Source organism: Scomber japonicus, chromosome 18, assembly GCF_027409825.1.
Source record: "Scomber japonicus isolate fScoJap1 chromosome 18, fScoJap1.pri, whole genome shotgun sequence".
Classification (NCBI taxonomy): Eukaryota; Metazoa; Chordata; class Actinopteri; order Scombriformes; family Scombridae; genus Scomber; species Scomber japonicus.
Window position 1 is genome coordinate 22,500,325 of NC_070595.1, and position 22,497 is coordinate 22,522,821.

At 37.8% G+C, this 22,497-nt stretch overlaps 2 protein-coding genes across 2 annotated transcripts; one reads left to right on the forward strand and one right to left on the reverse strand.

Annotated features, from left to right (window-relative positions):
• Nucleotides 1-11,879: 11,879 nt before the first annotated feature.
• On the reverse strand, nt 11,880-14,670 carry tnfsf14 (TNF superfamily member 14). The gene is made up of 4 exons (XM_053339236.1): nt 14,412-14,670; nt 13,015-13,051; nt 12,840-12,911; nt 11,880-12,657 (listed from the first exon to the last, which is right to left on the reverse strand). Exons 1-4 carry the CDS (start codon nt 14,601-14,603, stop codon nt 12,269-12,271), a joined length of 690 nt encoding a protein of 229 aa, XP_053195211.1. The 5' UTR covers nt 14,604-14,670; the 3' UTR covers nt 11,880-12,268.
• Nucleotides 14,671-17,675: 3,005 nt separating this feature from the next.
• Nucleotides 17,676-21,894, forward strand: LOC128379558 (transmembrane emp24 domain-containing protein 1-like). Its single transcript, XM_053339233.1, has 4 exons — nt 17,676-18,086; nt 19,800-19,897; nt 20,205-20,391; nt 20,543-21,894. The coding sequence occupies exons 1-4, from the start codon at nt 17,892-17,894 to the stop codon at nt 20,759-20,761; spliced, it is 699 nt and encodes a 232-aa protein (XP_053195208.1). The 5' UTR covers nt 17,676-17,891; the 3' UTR covers nt 20,762-21,894.
• The last annotated feature ends 603 nt before the right edge of the window (nt 21,895-22,497 follow it).

Here is a 22,497-nt window from a genome sequence, read left to right on the forward strand (position 1 = left end):
TCGTAAGGAAATCTGCTTTCGTTTGCACAAACTCATTTCATTTAATTGTGTCAGAGGCCTGCTCTAAACTCGAGAGAAAAATAGTTTTATTGTTGATGAAGTTAAAATATATATAATATAATATTATATAATCATTTTTCCCACAATCTCAACTGCTTTTTGGCTGACTACCAAGATAGATAGATAGACAAACATACAGTATATTATATACATACATTCATACATACATTCATACATATGCATACATACACACAGGCCTATAGTATACATACATACAGTATACATTCATAAATGCATACAGTATATTATATACATTACATGCATGAAGTATATAGTATACATACATATTGACCTATGGTATATACAGCACACATACATACACACAATGTACATACATACATACATACAAACATACATACATGCATACATACATACATACATACATACATACATGCATACAGTACATACATATATACATACAGTACATTGTAAACATACAGTATACATACATACAGTATACATACATAGGCCTATAGTACAGTATATACAATACACATACATACATACATACATACATACATACATACATACATACATACATACATACATACATATATACATACAGTAGTAAGTAGACTCAATACACAATCAGAACACATCCATCATTCAAACTTCTGTAGGAAAAGTCTTTACCTTATGATCATTTGATAACAGCTTATGAAATACACAAATCTCATTACTCCAGTCAGTCAATTAACTTGGTCATTTGATCCCTCAGTGATCACCTCTTGGTTAGTCATGCTTTGCTCACTGAGTGTGAATTGTGAGTTGGAGGTTTCCTGCCATCTGGTGTAAAGACCAAGGCACAGCTGCTTCATCTCTTCTCAAACATTTCTCTCCCATTTGAGACTGTTCAAGAGTTTTGCTTTTGTCATTTCATATTAATGCAATAAACAATTATTTTCATTATCAATTATGACAATGAAGATTATTTTCTTAATTACTTTTTTGGTCCGTTAGTTACAATTTAAAGCAATTTACATTAAATTGCTTGTTTTGTCACGGTAACAGCCCAAAACTCAAATAATCAAACCATAAAAGATAATGAAGACTGTCAAATAATTCACATTTGAGGAGCTGGAACAAGTGAATTTGCTTTAATCGACTTACCATTTCAGCTGTAAATGTATTCTCACTGAGTTACATTCAATAATGCTTTTTGTATAAACCACTTCAATAGTTGTTCTGGATTTCACCCAAAATGAATAGGGTGAAAAAAGGAAATTAGACTATTTATACTCTGGAAATATAAGGGTAGTTTGAAAATGGAAATGGAAAAAGAAAACATTGTTTATAAGAAAATTGAAAATTGAACATGACCCTTTTTTAAATAAATGTTATTTATATATTGAAACCTCATATTACAAATCACAAATTTGCCTTTCTGCACAGTATATGGCCGTCTTTAAAATATAAATATCTTTTTTCTCATTGTTTTCTTCTCTCTCTAATTTCCTTCTCCATTTTTCATTTGAATTTAATGAGCTGTAAAGAAATGAGAGGTTGTGTGGCTCCCATAAGGCAAAACCTCAAAGTCATTGATGTTGTTAGATAATGAGTTTCTAACCGGAAGTCTCACTTTCTCGTTCTCTAAAACTCCACAAGTCCATTTTTTTTTCTTGCAGAGTGTATACTGTAATGTCTCACACTAATCTTCCAGTAAAAAAGTCCAAGTCTGGTTTTAAAGAAACTTTTAGAAAAGCTGGTAAGCCCTTGTGCAAAAATGCTTTCTATACATTACATGCATGCAGCTAAGTCACAGTAATGTCTTTTTAGCAGTGCTGTTTTTTCAGACTAAATGAAAATGACAGATGAAAAAGAATGAAGTAATTTTTTCATTTTCTCATCCTCATTTGCAGCTTTTAGACACGCTATACTACATATTACAACAACTGACATCAGGGCCGGTTCTAGACAGGCATATATGAGGGGGCAATCAGAAATGTGAAGGGGGCATCATGTGTACACATCATGCTCCAGCACTTTTTTTCTGTGCTTATAGTAACGATGCTTTCTTCATTGAAAGGGGTCTATGTGTCCAACCCCAACCTGGAGAAGTGGATTGCACTTTGTCAGGCCTCTACCTTCAGACCTGTCCAACTTGGGTGTCCCACCTGAAGACTAACTGAGGCATGCAAACCCCCTGACCACAATAAGGTGGCAATCCCTCAGGGGGGGGGAAACTGAAATATAAACATAAAATAAAATGAAATAAAACATCCTTCATCCAGATTTTATCAACCAACAACATAACATTTATCTTAACTGAATGACCTAATTCTCAAATACATTTTAACCTAAAGTAGGACTTCACACAATATAGTCAATATTTACAAAACTGAAAGGTAGTCTTATGAATAATAATAAAAAATCTTCTCAAACTATTTTGTAAAACACAACAGATATACAGAAGAACATTGTTTTTGTTTTTTGTTTTTTGTTGGCAGCTTAACAGGCTGCTTTGGGGGAGCACTTGTTGAGGGGATGGAGGGAGCTGGTGCAGGAGAATCAGTGCTTGCTGATGCTAAAGGTGCAGTATTGCTAGCTGCTGTGATTATTTAAAAAAACAGTAGAGAACTACAGCCTGGGGCGGGGCTTTACGTAGGGGCCCGTCCATAGACTGTATAAAGGGTCTGTCAGACACAGGTCACTTGTCTTCAGTTTGTCACATGCAGTGGACGTGGACACTCATCTCTATGCTTGTAACGCTGCTGCTCCTTCAATGTCTAACCCACCCCGTGGCAGTGCTGAAACCTGACACCAACTGTCAGAGTACGTCTTGACTCATTTGCATAATGCAACAGTGATTGGATGTTTACTGAGGGCTGAGGGGTGTGTGCGGGTGTGTGTGCGGGTGTGTGTCTGCGCTGCGCAGCCTGTGAATACACGCACAGCGGAGGGACAGAGAGATGAGTGGGAAGCCGACACTGTAGGTAGGCTATCGTGTGTGTCCCTTTTTCAGCTGGTTTTTCCACTACTGCAGATTTTGATATTTTGTCAACTTGTAATGTATATTAATTGTGTGAGTATATTAAAATGTGCTTTCTCAACTTCAAAATTTTGATTTGAGGGGGCAAGACATTTATTTAAGGGGGCTCTGCCCCCTCTTGCCCCTGCGTAGAGCCGGCCTCGACTGACATAGTGGTCCACATATGAATCAGAAATACACACCATTTTTATATATCATTACGATCTTTGTAAACATATTTTCACAATGGCTGTTTTTAGCTGTGGCTTGTCTTCTCCCATTGATGGGATATACTGTTTTATACATTTACTGCATGTCAATATCACACAAAAAAGATATTAGATTCCTCTTTAAACCACACTGGGTTGTGCATTATTGATCCACTAGATGGCTGTAAGTCATCATTTAGTTGCTAGAAAATCGGAGGAAGTGAATGAACTGTCCTGTATACAAACAGTATGAGGAGAGTATCTAAGATGGCTGGACTCACAATGATATCACCACCGTTGCTATATTTTGTTTAGTACATGCATTACAGCCTCTGACAATTTACAATCCTACGACTCGTCAGTGGAAAATCAGTAAAAGATCTTTACATGTTGACCATAAAGGTAGCCTACAGGTATCACTTTGTATCTTTGTACTGTTTTGATGACACATACCCGTACTAAAGTCCATCCTGTTTTGCAGCCATGAAACTTTCCCCGGGAGAAGTTCATTACAAAGAAAACAAAACCACGACCATTGACCACAGTGAGAATTTAGATGCAGGTGGGTTTTAAGTAGTGCAAACAGTGGGCTAAACAATTTATCTTGATATCTGTGACCTTTTCTTAAAGGCTTTTATCTTTTGTGCTAAGTCAGATGAGAGATGAGATAATGATTATAATGTTTAATTAACTGTTGATTGTTTGCTTTAATCTAAACAGAATACTGTAGATTGAACAGATAAAGAAGTGTTTTGTTGTACTCAGTGCATCTTGAATAAAGAAATACAACATATATCTTTGTTATATAATATATGTATATATGAACAGTATTTGAATGGGATTAAATTTCAGTTCCTCATGTGATGCAAATATTTCTCTAACATTACTACCCATGTTTATTTTTGTATGTGTGAAGGCTCTATTAAATCTGTACAAATTATTATTATTCTGACAGCCTAAAAGTGCCTGAAAACTCATGAAGATTTGCACACATGCCAGACACAGTGAAAAATGTGATATGTTATGGTTCATGGAAATGGGTGTGGCAAAATAGCTCAATAGCGCCCCCTAGAAAATGTAAAAAAATTGAGCCCCTTGCTGCCATTTTCGCAATTTCCACGCTTTGCACTTGAACTCCTCCTCCTAGAGATTTAACCCGACCTTCAAATTCATTCAGAATCATTTTAAGACATTGGAACGTACTTTAACAAACTCCTACAGATCTAATCCATTTTATTTTCACTCACATTTGAAGATATGTCGTGGCTAATTTCATAGGACAGAGATAAATTCAATTGATCTCTTCCGTTTTTTGGTGTTATTGGTCATTATTAAAAGATTTTTAAATAAGAAATGGTGCAGACACTTTGAAACCCTTGATAATTGATGGCTGAAATAATAATTTAATCAACTTTCACTCACACACTGTACATTACATTAATATTTTTTAATTACTTAAAATGCTGTATCTGAATGCCCGAAGAAATAAAAAGGCATAAACGGGGGAAAAAAGAGGAAATAGAGAGCCAAAACAGCAAGGCAATGACTTTGACTGTTTATAAGGAACTTGTGTAAAAAAAAAAAGAAAAAGTACAACTGAATCAGCACCCAAACACTCTCCATAAACTGTCATCATGAATAAGGAACTGAGTGATTAATCTTAAAGTAAACTTAAAGTAATCTCAAATTTCTTCCTCCTCTCCTTGCTATTGAGTCTCGTTCCTCCTTTTTCGAGTAAGTTGTGGTAAGACATAGAATAGGGCCAGCCCCAAGATGTAATCGGGGCCTGCTGTATGTGCCTTGTAACATACACAGGGGAAAGTACCATCTGAATTCCTCTTTGTTCTATAGATACTCGTTAGACGGTAGAAAACTGTCAGACATCATAACGTCCTCATCGCATGCACACACTGAGCTCAGGAAGCACACTCAAAGACACACAGCTTTAGTGCACAACAGAGGAAACTCGGGACGTGTACACTTGTTAGCTCTTAACATCTTAACGTCTTCGTGCGTTTTCAAGTCTCAAGACACCCCGAAATCTGCCATTGGACTGACAATGCCACAGCCTACTCAGCATTCCCTGATCCATGTCCTGCTGCTGTGGACCACCATCCTTTCCATTATCCAAGCTGTGTTCATCGTCCTCTACTTCACAGGTGGACATCATGGAAATCATATGCTGGTGAGACATTGTAAGATATCATCAGACTTACAGGATGTAAAATGTATATAGTGTTATAGTGTTACATGGTGAGATGCAAGCTTTACATTGTCAAATTGTACAACAATTTTGTCACATTTGAAAGAATCAACAGAGTACAGAAAATGAATGTCAGTACTTGTGCGCTGGAACACCTGCTCGGTGCATCTGTTCTTTTTTGTGGTTTCGGTAGCACAGCTGGTGAGAATGATACCCCCACCTGTGGTCTGCAGCTGGTGACAGAGACCCCTGTCATGACTCCAGATATTGAAAGCTCTTGCACAATGTTCAGATTGCATAATCCTGTAATTCATATAGGAAATATAAGTCTAGCATTATGTTTTAGAGCTGATAAGAGAAAGCTTTTATTGGAAAATATTTTTCATACTTTTTGATTTAGCAATGCCAAAACATTTTTTAACATATTTTACATTTCTGACTCCATCCCCAGTTTCAGAACAAGACCAATGGAGTCTCAGAGGGGACAAAGCAATTTCAAGCAAACAACCCAGTAAGAAAATCTCAGTTACAGAGTTTGTTTTTCTCCTGTTCACCTCAGTGTGTTGTGCTGTATTATATATTTTCACAATGTGCATACACTTGTTCTTGGTGATCAGGATGTCATGCTATTGTATAGTAGATGTTTATGTTTCTGCTCTATGAAATTTCAATCCCAATATTCCAGATTATCCTTTAGCAGGCAAATCTATCTCAAGTTGCTTCCATTTCTTCTGAGCTACTATGTCAGAAAGTCTAACCGCCCTCATAAGTTCTTGGAGGAAGCACAGTGACGTCATTGCCACATTCGGGGAAATGCCACTAAACTAAGCTGTTGTTTCTTCATTTTCCTTCTGAAGATGTGAACAATTTATTCTGCTCTCACTTTTCAGTGTTAGTCTCATCAGCACAATTTTTAAAAAATAATTTTAAGTAGTTGGCCTGCGTGTCAGTGTTTGAAGCCATGTTTACAACATATTTAATGTCAATATTTTCATTAATATATCTCTTCCCTTCTCAACAGCTCCCTTCTGAATACCAGCAAGGCAAAATGCTTTCCTTAAGGGCCTCAGACAGTACTAAACGTAAGCTGTTTTATAGTATTTTCATTCAGCGTGAATGCAATCATTTGTAAGCAATGCTGCTGATACACATGATATACAGAAAATCTTCTGATCAGATCACACAACTAATAGCAGCTTTTTTTTGTCTCCCACAGCCAGCCCCGGGGTTACATGGATAGAAATAAGTGAGGGGTTAGGCTTACTCTCAACAAAAGGAACTATTCTGGAAATATTGAAGGATGGATATTACTTCCTGACTTTTCAGGTGACTCTGAATTCATGTACAGAGCACACAGTAAAACTGAGGTGGGACGACAAAGTTCTCCTGCAGGGTACACTTAACAGAAACACATCATGCAGCACAGGCCTCCTTGGCAAGGTAGAGGTACTGTCTGCTGGAGACGAGCTGGAGGTCATCATCAACCCATTCACAAAAATTAATACTTCTGAATATCTTACTCACCTAAATGTCATCTACATGTTCAAATATTAGTTGCAACCCTATTAGAATGAATATATATTCTAAATCCATGGCATGTTCCAGTGGACTGCATAGATGCAAAGATGGTTGAGTGGACTTTGCCACATTATCAATTTATTTATATGTCTTCCTGCAGTTAGAGATGTGTCAGGCAGGGTGTCACAGGGCATAAATGATCGTTTACCCACAGACTGGGTAAAAATCCTTATCCCTTTAAATTATGGACTACTAAAAAGATCCCTGACACCCTTAAACAGAAATTACATTGATTTGACGTCCAATGATTTGGTCCAGTCAAGTCAATATAGTGTAGGAGTGATAAACTCTTGGCACCTCACAATTTGATTAAATTCCAATTCAGAGGGCTACGATTCAATTGTAAAACCATTATTGATGTACCTCAATGTATCATATCCTCGTTTTAATTTAGTACTGCATGGCTAATTTTTCATCAATTGATACAATAAGTCAGATAAATGAACTCCCCTTTTTTATTTAGAAAGTAATCTAAATAAATTCACATTAAAATAAGTAGACCAAAATAAGTCAACAGTATAGTCTAGGCTGACTGAGGGCGGAATGCAGCTTTGTTGTCTCTAGCAGTGCAGAGCAGCCTCTCTGCTGCAGTATAAACTCCAAAGACATCATCGTCCAACATACAGTGCAGCTGCAGGACTGTAGAGGTGAGACAGACTGAGCACTGAGTTCATTTCTTCACCACAGAGTTTAAGTTGTTTCATGGTGCAATGCGTGTTGGTCAGCTGCTCTGTTAGCTGCACCTCTAATGTTAGCTGAGTGACAGCGTTTAAAGTTCACAGTAAAGTTCACAATCGTCTCACAAAGGTAATTATTTAATTATTCAATCAAAAAATGCTGCAGTCGCTTCTTTTTTCAGATGAACTACAGATGAACTGTCGCGTGTGCGTCCGAATAGACTGTTCGGTTGCTGCGCTGCCCTCACTGTTTGGTTCCGCCTTTGTCGTCCATAAACGTCAAGTTATAAACTTTTGTTAATCGATGCACAGTCGACCACGTCCGTATCGCGATGCATCGTATAATCGGTTTTAATATAGCAACTTCCGGATTGGTCTAAAATTAATGTCATCACTACAAATCTGTTTCTTTACGGTTTTGCTTGAGGGAAAACTTTTTCAAATTTTCAAAAATGAAACACAGCTGTGTAATGCTATAGAAACAATGTGAAGTATATTAAACCCAGGCGGATTTCCCCTTGTATGCCTTGTATAAATGGTTAGTCTCCCAGGTTGGCACCCAGCATGGTAGCCCCTGCCATCAGTGTATGAATGTGTATGAATGGGTGAATGAGACATGTTATGAGTGATACGTTCAGTGTATTTACCATTTGTATGTATGGATTAGGAAAAATTCTGCAATCAAGGAGGTCATTTTTAGTCAGTGAAGCTATTCAAACTGATATTACTTGACTGTTTCAATTATATTTCCTTGTTTGGGTCTCTTATATTTTAAATGTGTAATATAGGTAGCTGCAAGAATGTGTTACTTTGCAAGAATGTGTTCCTCTGAACTGCCTCATATCTTTGCAAAAAACCTAATTTTTTCAGCCACACTGCTATTTTCCACTTACGCTATTTGCTGGTTTAATTCTTTGAATATTAATTCTGTATGAATGATATTTATGTTATATTTATTTATTCTTTAAATGCAAAAATACACAGTACTCAGGTATACAGTACACTGTTTTTAACAAAAAAAACAACTGTCAGCTCAGCTAATAACCAATGAATGTATGTCACTGTGTGACAGTATGTGTCACTGTGTGACACATATTGTCAAGTGAGTCACTGGAATGTATGTACAGTATTTTTTATTTACTATTATAACAATCTGTGGCTAATATTGTAGGCTACAAATTGGACACATTGGTTATATTTATTTGTTTTCAGAACTCTCGTTTATTTTAACAAACTGCAATGATTTTAAGAAATTGACTACACTCGCTAGTCAAGTAAGAACAATAACCACAATCCCATATATTTGTTTTCATAATCTGAATTTAAAATGAAAAGTGAAATGATGTGACATAAGTTATCGCCTTCACTACTTACTTACAGTATCACACATGATGACACACAAAATCACGAGTCCTGGTGGTTTATGCGGAAAGTTTCATGTAAGGAAATACTTGGTTTCCTCACTGATCTTCAGTTGTTTCAATTAACAAAGGAACTGCTCACACTCCTGATGTTGGCACATTTGTGTGATCGTACAATCAACAAAGTCGTTGTACTTGTTCTGTAACCTGTAAACCTGTTGTCATAAAAGAAGCAACACTGTTATCATTAAAAAGTATATTTTCTTCACACTGTTCTTTGTCTCTGATGTGTTTAAAAGCCTGAATATAGACAATAACAGAGTAAATGAGTGGAGTGAGGAATTTGTGCCTTTGATTATGAGTCATTCATGAAGAGTAAAGAACCTGCTCTATGTGTAAAGTGCCTTTAGATGACTTTGTTGTGATTTGGCGCTATACAAATAAAGATTGATTGATTGATTGACGAGACCCTAAATATAAAATGAAAGTGAGAGGTTAAAAGTTAACAGTGGGTCCCCACAGCTAATGTATTAGTAATAGAAAGACAAAGCGGGACCCTCCCTACTCTATGCTGTCGAAGAATATGCCCTCCAGACTCCAACAAAGCCAAATCTCTTTTTTTTACCTGCATCTTACACAGTCATCCAACATCATATTAGCCGACCTACATCACAACAACGGAGGTACAGTACACAAAATGTCATTGGAACAAACATTAGTCATCACAGTCAAGACACAGTTTTTCCACGTTACTGAGGTTTCATCTGAAAAGTCTTTTGCAAACCTCAGCCACAGAGCCCCATATCTGTTACCACTCTCTGTATTAGCTACAGCTTTCGATTGCACTGAGTAGAGGTCCAAGAGGTATGAATTGAAATGCAGATACCAGTTACCACCCACTCTGTCTCTTTTATTAGAGGCACCAGCATGGGTTGGTTTGTTCCTACATTGGCTTTCCACTGCCCGATGTCAAGGCAGGCGTGCATGACTTGTGTGATAGAAACAGGAATATATTTTTAAAAATGCAAAAACGCCTCTTTGCATCATTTCCACTTAAATGTCAGTTTAATGGAAAGGGCAAAATCATTCAAGCCTTGCTGTTATTTTTTCAGTGACTGCTAGTTCCTGCCAGTAAATAACTTCAACACATCACAATAAAAGATTTACTAGAAGTCACTACCTTGAGTAAAAAATAATATTTCTATCGCATGTGTGGACACAAAGGTTATGAATATATTTAGAGCCACTGTATTTTCAGTGAACTCTATAGTAAAGTGCTTGATAAGTTAAATGTCAGCAGTGTATTCTCTACCTGCTCTTGAGGCTGACACAAGGGGACAGTATTTAGCTGAGGACTGTGTGCTTTGTACCATGACCCCCTCTTTCAGTTTTGCTTTGAAAGGAAACAAGAAAAAAGAAGGGGAAAAAAGTTGCTGTAGGCCTCATATGTTGCTTCAAAGAGAGTGTAACAAAAAGAGAGTGGCTTATTTCTCAAGTTGTGTGCTATTTAAAAAAAAAAAAAAAAAAAAAAAGGTGACTGCAGCTCCGTAGATTGGTATCTGAAAATGCAGCCAGGCTTTATCAATGGAAAATACTAGTTTCGTGTATGGAAGTGTGAAAAATGTGTTTGAGATCATAGGCAATTATTGAGTACGCTCGTCCCACACAATTTCTTTGTAAAAGTCATGTCTAGACCTAGGTTTAATGATGAGAGAAAAAATGAACAGCGTGAAACCCAACCACACAGCTGATACAGCTTCCCTTCCTTTGTCACAGTCTCTCACACCTTACAGGTCAACCAGCGCTGGAAGATAATGACTCACACATGCATCGAGAAGCTGTCATGAAATTACAACGAGATGGTATAAAATGTCTGAGCCAAGGACACCTGTGAGTTCACTGATAATGCATTACTTTTTGCATTTAGACCATACCCTAGACTGTAATTACATTCTCAGTTTTGAGTGTTTTACCAACTGGAACAAAACTCATAGTACATTCCTGAAGGAAAAGGAATTTGAGGTTGACTTTTAACCTACACTTCCACCTGCACAGTCCTGTAAAAGTGCATTTTTTATCAGCCGCTACTCTCCGGGTCTGGGGTTGGAAAGTGAGTCAGGCAACCTGTTGCTGACAACCACCACCCCCCACACTCCTCCCCTCTCTCCCCATCGGCCCCAACTACCACTTCCTCCTCAGTTTACAAATATACAACTCTGTGGGTGTTTTCAAGAGCTGCTTCTTCGAACAGACACAGATGAAAGGAAAGCGTCACAATTTGCTGCAGAGAAAAAAAAAGTGTCTTTGCTTGTATAGGTCATGTTAGCATGCTTGTCGCCATGGTGATGGGTTGATAATGCCCATCTACGGATAGAATGTAGCATGACAGCAAATATGAATTCTGATGTGAACGTGTGAAATACACATACACTGTCTTTCCAAACCCTCAAGAGAAGTTCAGTCGTCATAAAAGTAATAGTGATATACTCTAAAACCAGAATCCCAGACTGACGCATGAACACATCTTGTCGACATGATGACACTGTAGTGTTATGTGTCACTGTGGTATTTGCTTTTTAAAAAAAAGAACCTTTCTCTGCTATACGTGTGTCGTGTGGTTGCACTGAGTAACTGAAACATGTACTGCTACTGTTACTAAGCCCCTCCGCAGACTCCAATGTGGCCACACATACAGTACATATTAGATAATTTCACTTGAGAAAACATCTATATCATTTTTATTTGATCCTTTTGTATTTATTATTGCACATAGACAGCAGAATTAAAGCAATAGTATAATTCAGACATGAATAAATAGTTTTCAATATGTGTTACAGAAAGATGAAATGTGTAAGAAGACAGCTCGTGTTTTAAATTTGATCATGAATATAATGCGTATGATTAAACTAAATATACAAATCTAACTAAGCACTGTGTCAAAGTTATCTCCAAAATATCCATCCATGATGTGTCATTTTGTAACATACAGAAGATTAAGTGTAAAATAAGTACATAAAGTAGCATATTAAAAAGTCCCTGATGTGAAAATGAATTGTGTTACACTCTCAAACACAGAAACTGAGTCAATCCTGAACTTCTACTTTCTGGTTGCGAATCTGCACTTTCATTACGAAGAGAACCATTAGTCCTCAAAAAAGATGCTCTTACTCCAATTTTTTTTCAAGATTCCTGCTGAAGTCTTAATATGATGTTCATATCATATATGCACCAAAGAAATTCTCAGTGGGTTTGTGTCGCATAATTTTTGAGGTGTTGCTCACTTCTACAAAAATGGCGTCACCCTTGTCAAGATAGAACACTCCCCCCAGGTAACTGTTGGATTTTATGGAAAACTTGTGAGATTCTGTGTATACCCTGGACTGCAGGAGGTTAATACTTCGCCCAGCATACTTTTCAGTTTTCTGATTAACGTAATGGTGAAATGCGCCACTGTCTAAGAAGAAAATCTTGGAGTAGACATAGTAATACCCCTCCTTCTGAATGACAAGACTTCTGTCTTCGTAGTCTATTTCATAGAGAATGGGGTCTGCAACTGTGCTCCATGCCACAATTTCTTGTGTAGATACTGCATCTTGTCCATCTGAAAAGAAAGAAAGAGAGAAGACAACACCAACAATATTAAGTCTGATCTTATAAATAAACCACAATTACCCATCCTGCACTTTGAGAACAAAAGCTACAACAGTGTATTTTGATTTATTTTCTGCCTTGATAATAAATGTAACACTATGGTATTAGATGGGACATTGGTGTTACTCTCACCTGTCAGATGTGCAACTGGTTTGGAAGGAAGCATGACAGGATTGCTTGATTTGGTGGGGGTAACATCTTGTTCTGTGTGATGACCAGACATATGCAACAAGTCTTTAATGTGGATACAGTAACTGAAAATATTGGATTCAATTCAATTAAAAAGTACAAAAGTGCTGACATATACCTGCAATGCTCTTAGAGGATGTTGCTGACCCAGTGCCCTGTAATGGAAATAAAAACAGTTCACCTTGCAGTCGTGCTTGTTTGCTTTTGGTTTGTGAGCATGCACATGCAGAGAATTTCACAGACCTGTCCTAGTTTGCAAACTAGGACAGGTCTGTGCTTTTGGTAATCTGCAAAAGGTAGATCACAATCATGCTACATATCATAGACCACTTCCTTTTCTGCACTGTCCCCTGTTTGTACAATCCCCCCCCACCCCCACCCCCATCATCAAGCCCCGTGACTGTTGCCATCTCACAGTAGACCGCATGAGGACAGGAAACTGAGTCACAGGATCTATAGTGAGAGCTTTTGGCCATCTATCATCATAGAATATCCAGTCTAGCCCATGCCCCCTAGGGACGTCAGTGGAATTCCGAGAAAATGTACTTCACAATCTGTACTCCGCTCTCTTCCCCATAATAATGAAATTCTTTCCCTGTCAGCAGTTTTTGGAAGTAAAAAAAATCATTCATGATTCTGTCAAGAGATTACTTTTGTTCACTAATGAATCTACTTCACTAAACCTGAACAAGTTCTCACATATCAGCTTGAGTGTAAAGAAGGGGGCGTATGGACCTGATTTTGTCTCCCATTATTCAAATGAAATCGTTTTTTTTAAGTCACACCATAACTCCATCATGACACGATGAGAAAATCACACATTGAGTCCTCACTTTCCACTTTGGTTACAACTATGACAGTAGGTTTTCCACGAGTAGCATGTGACACTGAGATCTGTAACTCTAGTCCTAACTATGGTAGTTTCACTTGCATAATACCTTGTATTTTGTATTTCATTGATAAACCTCACAATCTTGAAATTTTACAGCTCTAAAGTAACTTTCTAATCACCTTTACATGAAATGTCCTGCCTATATAATATTTCACGAAGCTTTTTTATGTAATGAGGTTTTGATTTTGACATTTTACATCAAGTAAATATTTGACATTAATAAATACAATAATAATATTTAAACAAATATCACATTACGGATATAAGACTCGGATGTTTAAAGGCAATCAAAGATGTTACGTAAAAATGCAGGAGAATGTTAAAGGTTTTATCAGTTTTGTATACACACACATATCTATATATATATATATATATATAGTGACAGGACATGACTAAGAGAAAACTGTTTAAAAGAAAAAAAAGAAGAAAAGTGAAAGTGAGAATACGCTATTAAAGCAGATGAGGCTCTTAGGAGGAAAATGAGAGTAAAAAGGGGGTTTCAAAGCAGAATCTAATGAAACGAAAAAGAAGCACTTTGCCACTCAGTTGATAAGAAATCATGGGATGATACTGTAAAAGGTATCATAGGCTGTTACAGACTCTGAGATGAGGTTGATACTCACAGATTTAGGGTAGAGTCGGTAGATGAAACAGGCCTCTATGATGATGCCGCACAACGCCATGCTCACCAGGATGAACAGGAGGGTCTGTGCCATACCACCACGCCGTCGCACCTTGCCTAGTCTGGGTGGCACTGGAGGGCGGGTGGCATGGGTGTCCACCACATACACAGAGGGATACCCACTCTCAGCCATATCAATGGTGCCCTTACTGCAACTGAAAACAAATCAGTGTTGAAATGCCCTTCAGAAGTTGTCAAAGAGCGTTGCTTCAATAGGTTTGGAGAGATAGATGAGTATTGAGGGATGGTGACGGTGACAGTGTGAAAACGTAGCAAAATGGGTGGGCTCTCTTGTGGTTGATTCAAGTGGTAATGTCTGAGAAAAAGATCAGACTCAGACATAGAAAATCATGAGATGTATCAGCAAAGCCCCTTTGGAGGCTTCAGAGATTCACAAAACAGATAAACATCAAAATGATACTCTACTTTTTTCAATGCAACTGCAGAACCTGACAATCAGTTAAGAAGCCTCAAGGTAAAAGACAAAGCAAGTGAAGAGCACAATGCATTTAACCTCCCCTTCACACCCTCCTACTTCACTGTAAAAGCAATGTTGAAATACCCCCATTCACACTTCCTCTCCGTCTTATTCTTGCTCAGTGGTTTGTCTCATTGTCTGACAAGAACAAGTACCTCAAAATTAAGTTTGAGACATGATACAGTGAGGCTAAGTAGTAAGTTAAGAGTACTGTTTGCACCTTCAGTTTGTTATATTAATTGTGGGTGCGAATACATATTCTAAAAAAATATTCAAGAAAATACATCACCTCTGAAATGAATAGTGTGTTGTATAATAGATGAATGTGAACGTGGGGGAAAAAATGGTAGCTACAGACCTGGGTTAGAAGTTGGTGCTGTTGTCTTAGCAGGCGAGGACTCTTTGGAAAAAGACAACAGCTTACATGTCAAAATACAAGTAGTGAAATACAAAGTAATGAATTCTTTTTCAATATTATTATTATTATTATATTGTTTATTTGCCGAGGACAAAGCATATTAATGGACAATTTGGTGCAATGACGTCTTGTAAATATACCGGGTTTAGCTCAAGGCTAATTTCCACCCGTAGTCCTCACATTAAAAGACAGACAGACATACCATAAAAACAAACAACAACTTAAAATATAAAAAAATATAAAAGAAGACACAATGTTAGGAGCAATTATACAATAAGTTACAGTAAAGGATAAGATACAGACAACAGATAACAATACCGCGCAGCTAGCGGTAACGCTGCATGGTATTGTCACCTGCATAAATACTATACTAAATACTATTTCTCACATTGATTTCCTCTGACATTTAATGGATAAGCTATTTGCATCCTTTTTGTTGACCCTAGAACGAGGAGTTTCTCAATTTGGATGATGAATGATTGAGTTGTGACAGCATGACTGTAAGGTGGGACCAGATCAGTGTTAAAAAGGCCCAAGGCTGAATACACTGAACTGAAAACCTGAAGAGCATGATGTGATGGTAGAAGGTTAGACCTCCATGAATAGAGGGTGGCATACTAATGAACTACATACTACTGCTCTGTTGTTGACTTCTGACTTCTAAGCAGATTTTTTTCCTGCAAAGATAAACTAAGAGTTACATAACTGTTAAAATGTGCCAGTGATACAACAAGTTTCACAAATATGATCAGATAGTGGGGGATTTCACATCAGGAAATGAATATATTATGGCATCAAAGAAATTATTTAATTTGCTGGGACATCCTGATAACCACTATCTAAAAAACACACATATGAGATTATAAGTGATAGCAGTTTCCTGTTATTCAAAACAAGTACAAAACACATGCTTAATGCAATGCATGTTTCATGATGATTTAATGCTTGATGATCATGTCACTATTAGTTCACTATGAAGATTGAATGGTTGTTGAATTCCAATGCCATCAAATGAGGTGGAATCTATTTATATACGAAAGGGCATTTGAAAAGCCTCTTTCCTCAGAAATATTAAGTTATTTTTTATGAAATTTGAGGCCAACAGCTGCATATTGCTGCCTACAGAAACAGTAATGCTAGTAAGACATCAGATTCCTGACACAGCTGTATTTCTTTCTCACTTCAGTTCATTGTAAACTGTTGACATATGACTAAACATGTAAGTATGTTCTTTTCTGATTTGTCAACTTCCCTGTACGTTTTGTTTTTAGTACACACACTCATCTGCTGTGCTATAAAACTCATGATCTACCCGCTAGCTTGCAAATGTGACATTTAGCTTTCAATTATTTATTTGGTCAAGCTGCAACATGTAGATGAGTAATTTGGTGGTATATTATTTAGGTATGACTTCATTGAGAGTCATTAGTTGATGATCCATGTACAGGCTGGTGACAGATTACAGGAAAACATGGTACAGGACTTAATGCTCGATCCCTACAGTCATCCGGTGGCTCTTTTGTGCTGTGGGGAGCATTTTGCTGGCATGGTTTGGGTCCTCCAAATCAACACAACGTAGTTCTAAGTGATCACCTTTATTCTATGATGAAACATTTCTATCCTGATAGGAGCGGTGTCTTCCAGGACGACACATAGGGCACAAAAGGTCACTGAATGGTTTGATGAGTGTGAAAATGATGTGAATCATAAACTATGTCTTTCATAGTTACCAAATCTCAGCCTGATTTAACACCTATGGGATATTTTGGACTGACACTGACACATGTTTGGTTTTCCTTTAATGTGTCACCCATCTGTGTGATCACATAAACGCATAGTCATAGTGACTTCATCATTTCTTAAAATTGAACTACAGGAACTTATGGCACATTCTGCATTCATTTATGTAGTATAATATCATAACTCGTGCAGTAGCTGTAAGTTAAGCATTGTACCCTTATTGTAAAGTATTACTGAGGTGTTTGTTTAAAAGATCATGGTCCCTTTTCTTGTCTGTCTTTAACCATAGCTCCACCTATAGGATATAACCTGACATGAAAAGTACAGCATGTGATAATTAACAGTGTATAAAACACAAGACAAAAAAAAGAAAGAAAAAGTAGTAATTATCCAAAAATGATTAAATCTATGCAAGTATAAGTCTAATAATAGTATGAGAAGTAATACAAATTTAAAAAAAATACATAGGCTACATGCACAGTAATGTTACAGATGTATACTTCAGGTGCGCTCACACACGACATGACATGGGTGGATTGTACCTTGTCACCACTCCTCTGATTTGCATGAGGCTGCAGTCCAGACTACGCAGCGCTATTGGCTGACACAGAAAAGTGGATCCACTCATTCAAGCTTTGATCAAGGAACCAATTACTCTGAGGCGATTCTCCAACCGTCGGAGTATGAGAGTAAGCAATTATAGATATACAGTAAAATTGCTTTATTGTGCATGTGTAACATAGAAAAACGTCGCTCGAAGTTGGTGAAAGTGAAATAAATGAACTATGCACTGCGCCCGGAGGAAGATGAATGTTTCTACTCAGCTGTTTTTGCTGGCATGTTATACTCTGACTGTAGGCTTCACTTTGGCTTTGGGGCCAAAGCAGGACACGGAATTTACATTTCTATTACCTGCTGGCAGCACAGAGTGTTTTTACCAAACCACAGTGAGGGACGACAGCATGGAGGTGGAGTACCAGGTAAATACACTTTGCTCTCTCTTGTCTCTCTGCTGCTGTGACAGTGTGAATGTCGTGTTGAGTTTTGGACAGCTTCATTAAAGTTTGTGAATAATGTCTAACTGAAAAACAATTGACTAGGCTTTGGACTTTGTCTTGCATGCAGAGAGATAAGAAATCCACTATCTGTTGTTGTAGAACACACCTGTCCTGTGTAAGAGGTTAAAAAAAACCCCACAAATTATAGAAACTGCAAAAATACATTTTAAAAATACTGAACTTTAAGTGTTGCGCTATAAAGAAAACTATTATAGCCCACTATTCCAAACAGCTGGCCTGAATTTCCAATCACACCAGTACTCAAGTCTCAAGTCTAATGTGTTATTGAGTCATTTTATGGCCATGACCTTTGCATTATTTCACTTTCTATCATCACACCACACTCATCAAGGCTACATAGGGCTGTAAAGTCACACTCCTGGCTGCCCTGCTATGTCACATGGAACAGTTGACACATAATGCTCCAAAGTTGCTGCACAGGGGTCTCATTCACCAAACTTGTGTCAAACCTTTATTCGAGAGACAGTCATAAATGCACTACAGTTAACCCTTAGGCTGAAGGCTGCTTCATTATGTGTAACGATATGCTTGGCTGCACGTTCTGACACATTTCGAGAATACTGCATCCCATAAAACAGGTAGAAGATCATGTATAAATGAAGACAGTATGAAACATTTGTGTTCATCTAAGAATGACAGGGTTGTCTATGTGGGTATGCAAAAATATTGGCCTGCGGGCCAAATCTGACTCTCCAACATAAATATTATGCCCCATAACGGAAGCTGAGGTTACGCTTTTGATTTCAGCACTCCACACTTTACTTGACTTTTCATAAATTGAAAGTAGATAAAGAATGTAAACACAAGGCTCATGTGAATCCCAATAAATAGCCTTAAATGACCTTGTAACATATTAGGAATTTACCACACACAGGACAGGTACATAACATAATTTGATCAAAAAATATCAGATTTTTTACCCATAAAGCAGCAGGCCACTGTTTATTGTGTGTGTGTGTGTGGTTTAACAGAATATTTCTTCATGTTTACGAGTCTCATTTTCTCCATGAGTATTAACAAAAGCTGCTGTCACTCTATTAGCCCTTATTTATTAATGGAAATTATGGCATTTGCCTTCAGATGCAACCCAAAACAGTTTTGAACAGACAAAAACATATTTAAAACATTTGGTTGTGTTTTTAATAATGCCTGTACCACCCCCACCCCCACCCCCCTATAGTCAATGCTGAAGGAAGGGTTGGCCCTAATGGTTAACCCTGGTCCAGAGGGTTGAAATTCTTCTTGTATTGAACTAATTACACATGAACCAATTATATGATTTAAGAAAAACAACAAACCTTGAGAAAATGTACTACATCCCTAACAGGGCTTCTGAACTATGTCTGACCCCATCTTATGGAAAAGAGAATTTCAGATACAGATATGGAGATTGTCCCATTATTATCGCTGTGTGGTGATATGTGAGCTCAGTGTACTATCAGGATTTAAATTTGAATGTCCAAGAGACTTTGCCAAGATAATCTAATGAAATCTTGAATTGTGAGATGCAAGCCTAGAATAAAAATGTAAAGATAACTTTGGAAATGTGAGTGAGTGCTGAGTAAGTCTGTACATCCTCCCTTACTGAACTCTATCCTTGTGTTTCTCCTACAGGTGATAGCTGGCTCGGGTCTAGATGTCGGTTTTGCCATTATTTCACCCAGCGGACACCGGCTGACCTCTGACTTCAGGAGATCTGACGGTATCCACATGTGGGTCACCTAATTGCTTTCCAACAACCATCTCCCTTTGATGTAATGCTCAATCCCTGCAGTACTCTTTACTAGGATCAAAACCAATTAAGTCAAACTGAATCATAAACAAGCGTTAAGGCAGCAGTCAATTACAGTGCATGCTGGAAAACAAGTGACCTCATTTCAGATCAGCACTTCTTTCCCCTTTCCAAAAAAAACAGCGCTATATTTTACTTGCATGTTCCATTTTCAGCAGGAGATTCATAAAACTATTTTTGTCAAGAGTAGTTGAAACCTCTCCTCAAAATCTGATACCTTCCTGCAGGGTGGATCCCACAGAGGACGGAGACTACCGGTTGTGTTTTGACAACAGCTTCAGTAAAATGTCAGAGAAGATGGTGTTCTTTAAAGTGATTATTAATAGACGGAGTGGCACAGGAGGAGCCCGAGACGAGTGGGCAGATGCAGCGGTGACAGAGAACATGGTGGAGTACAGACTGGAGGATGTCAGGGTGAGAAGGGAAAATAAACTGCTATTACATCTGCTTCAGATATGATTCCCCCTCCAGATCACACTTTAGTCATCTCATGTCATACTATCTGATCTCTCAACATTCCCTCTTTCATCTCTTTCTATCTGCCATTCTTTGCTTCCTCTCCAAGGCCATGATGGACTTTGTGTACGAGCGCCTGGAGAGGACTCGTCAGGTACAGACCATGCTGAAGGCCTTTGAGGCGAGGGATCGCTACCTTTTGGAGGATAACCTGTGGCGGGTATCCTTCTGGTCGTGCGTCAACCTACTTGTCATGCTCGCCGTCGCAGCCGCTCAGATTTACACCCTGCAAAACCTCTTCCATGACACCAAGCGGGTCTGCACATAGTCATCTCAGAACTTTCATGACCTCCCAGAAGGAAGAGCAGAACCTACGTGCAATAACACTTTCATGTTTGACACTAAACCTTTAACTAAAACGTGTGATAGTGAGTTGTACAGTTGATAGTTCTCATTTAGAAACTGATTTAACATGCAGTGTGAAGTTATTCATTGCTGCTAAAATGTGCTTGCTTTGATGTTTTGTGAATACGTGAGTAATAGAACTTCCAGTCATGTTAACACCTGAAAGTAGCATTTAGGCTACAGTACTGTAAAAGGTACACATACACACACACACACACACACACACATGTACATGAATCTGCTGATAATAATTCATTGGGGAATGTAGAAAACCACAGCTGTTCAAACTGGAATGTTGCTTTATTTACTGTTGCTTTACAGATACTAAATTTAACATTTACATTCATTACACAACTATGTTTTATTAAACCAATTGCCCAAACAACCCAAAATCTAAATCAGACTTTAATGCTGAACCGTGATTAAAAAAAGAAAAGGAAAAAAAAAGACGTTTTCCCACAGTCATTACAGCAGTCTCGCTTATTGATTTCTTCATCTGGAAGTTGAAAAGGTAAAGTCACACAGATGGGAAGTTGGTTTTGGTTGAATCATTCATCTCGTCACCTTTATGTGAATGTGCTGCAGTCATGGGTTTCATACAATTGCACTTAGCAGTAAAACCATAAATAACAAAGTAGGCTATGGATGATTTAAAATGCCTACAGAATAACAAATCAAGAAAGATGAAGTGAAATACAAAAGCTAATACATATGATGTGTATTGAAATTCACTTGATTTGTTATTTAGGCAGTTCAAAGCTTCCATAGTTGGCAGAAGCCGTTGTATTTCAATCACTGCTACTATGTTTACGTACTCACACTGAACTTCCTGAGCTGGCATTAACCTATTGTGTGGTAAAGCATCCTCAGTGGTAACACTCCACCACCTAAAAGGTATTTTCTGTCGTCACAGAACGGAAACACACCGCAACAATAAAGCAAACATCCTTATTTTGAACAGTCTTTGTAAATTGGCACTGGATCCCCAAAAGTTACATCATATGTTCAATTACAATTTTTGTTTAAATTAAAACTATTACAAATTTTAGTATTTAGAACTATTTTTTATAACATTCACTGTTGGAAAATTACTTTAGTTTAAATAAAATCTTTTTTTAGGTTTTACTGGCAGCATCAGACTACAAGTGGAGGCCTGTAACAGCATAAATCTCATTTCAAGTGAATTGAAAATGAGATGTGCAATTCTTCTGTGGTACCGCTGTTACCATGGGTTGAAGTCATTTCTCGTCCACTGCTGGCTGGTCAACGTCACCACTGGTTTCGACGGGGAGCCGGCCGCCTGTTCAGGAACAATCAACCAACGTTAATCTCTCAACGGTGTGACGTGCATTATGACATGCAAAACTGTCCAGTAATAGGAACAGCAAGGGCGTTTGTGATGAGGTAATCTCCGTTAGTGAGAGGGCAACAAAACATCTGTCATGAAGTGGCCATCCGGCAGAGGATATGTTTAGACACACAAACCACCAGGGGCTTTTTTTTTTAGACAACAGACTACTATAATTACAATGACAATGTACTGATGTATTGATTTATTTTTAAATGTCTTACACATTGGTGAAAATGCATGTGTTGAGTGTAAAGAACAGTGACTATTGTTTTCCTCTCTGAAACCCGCAGACTGCCAGCAGAGGGTTG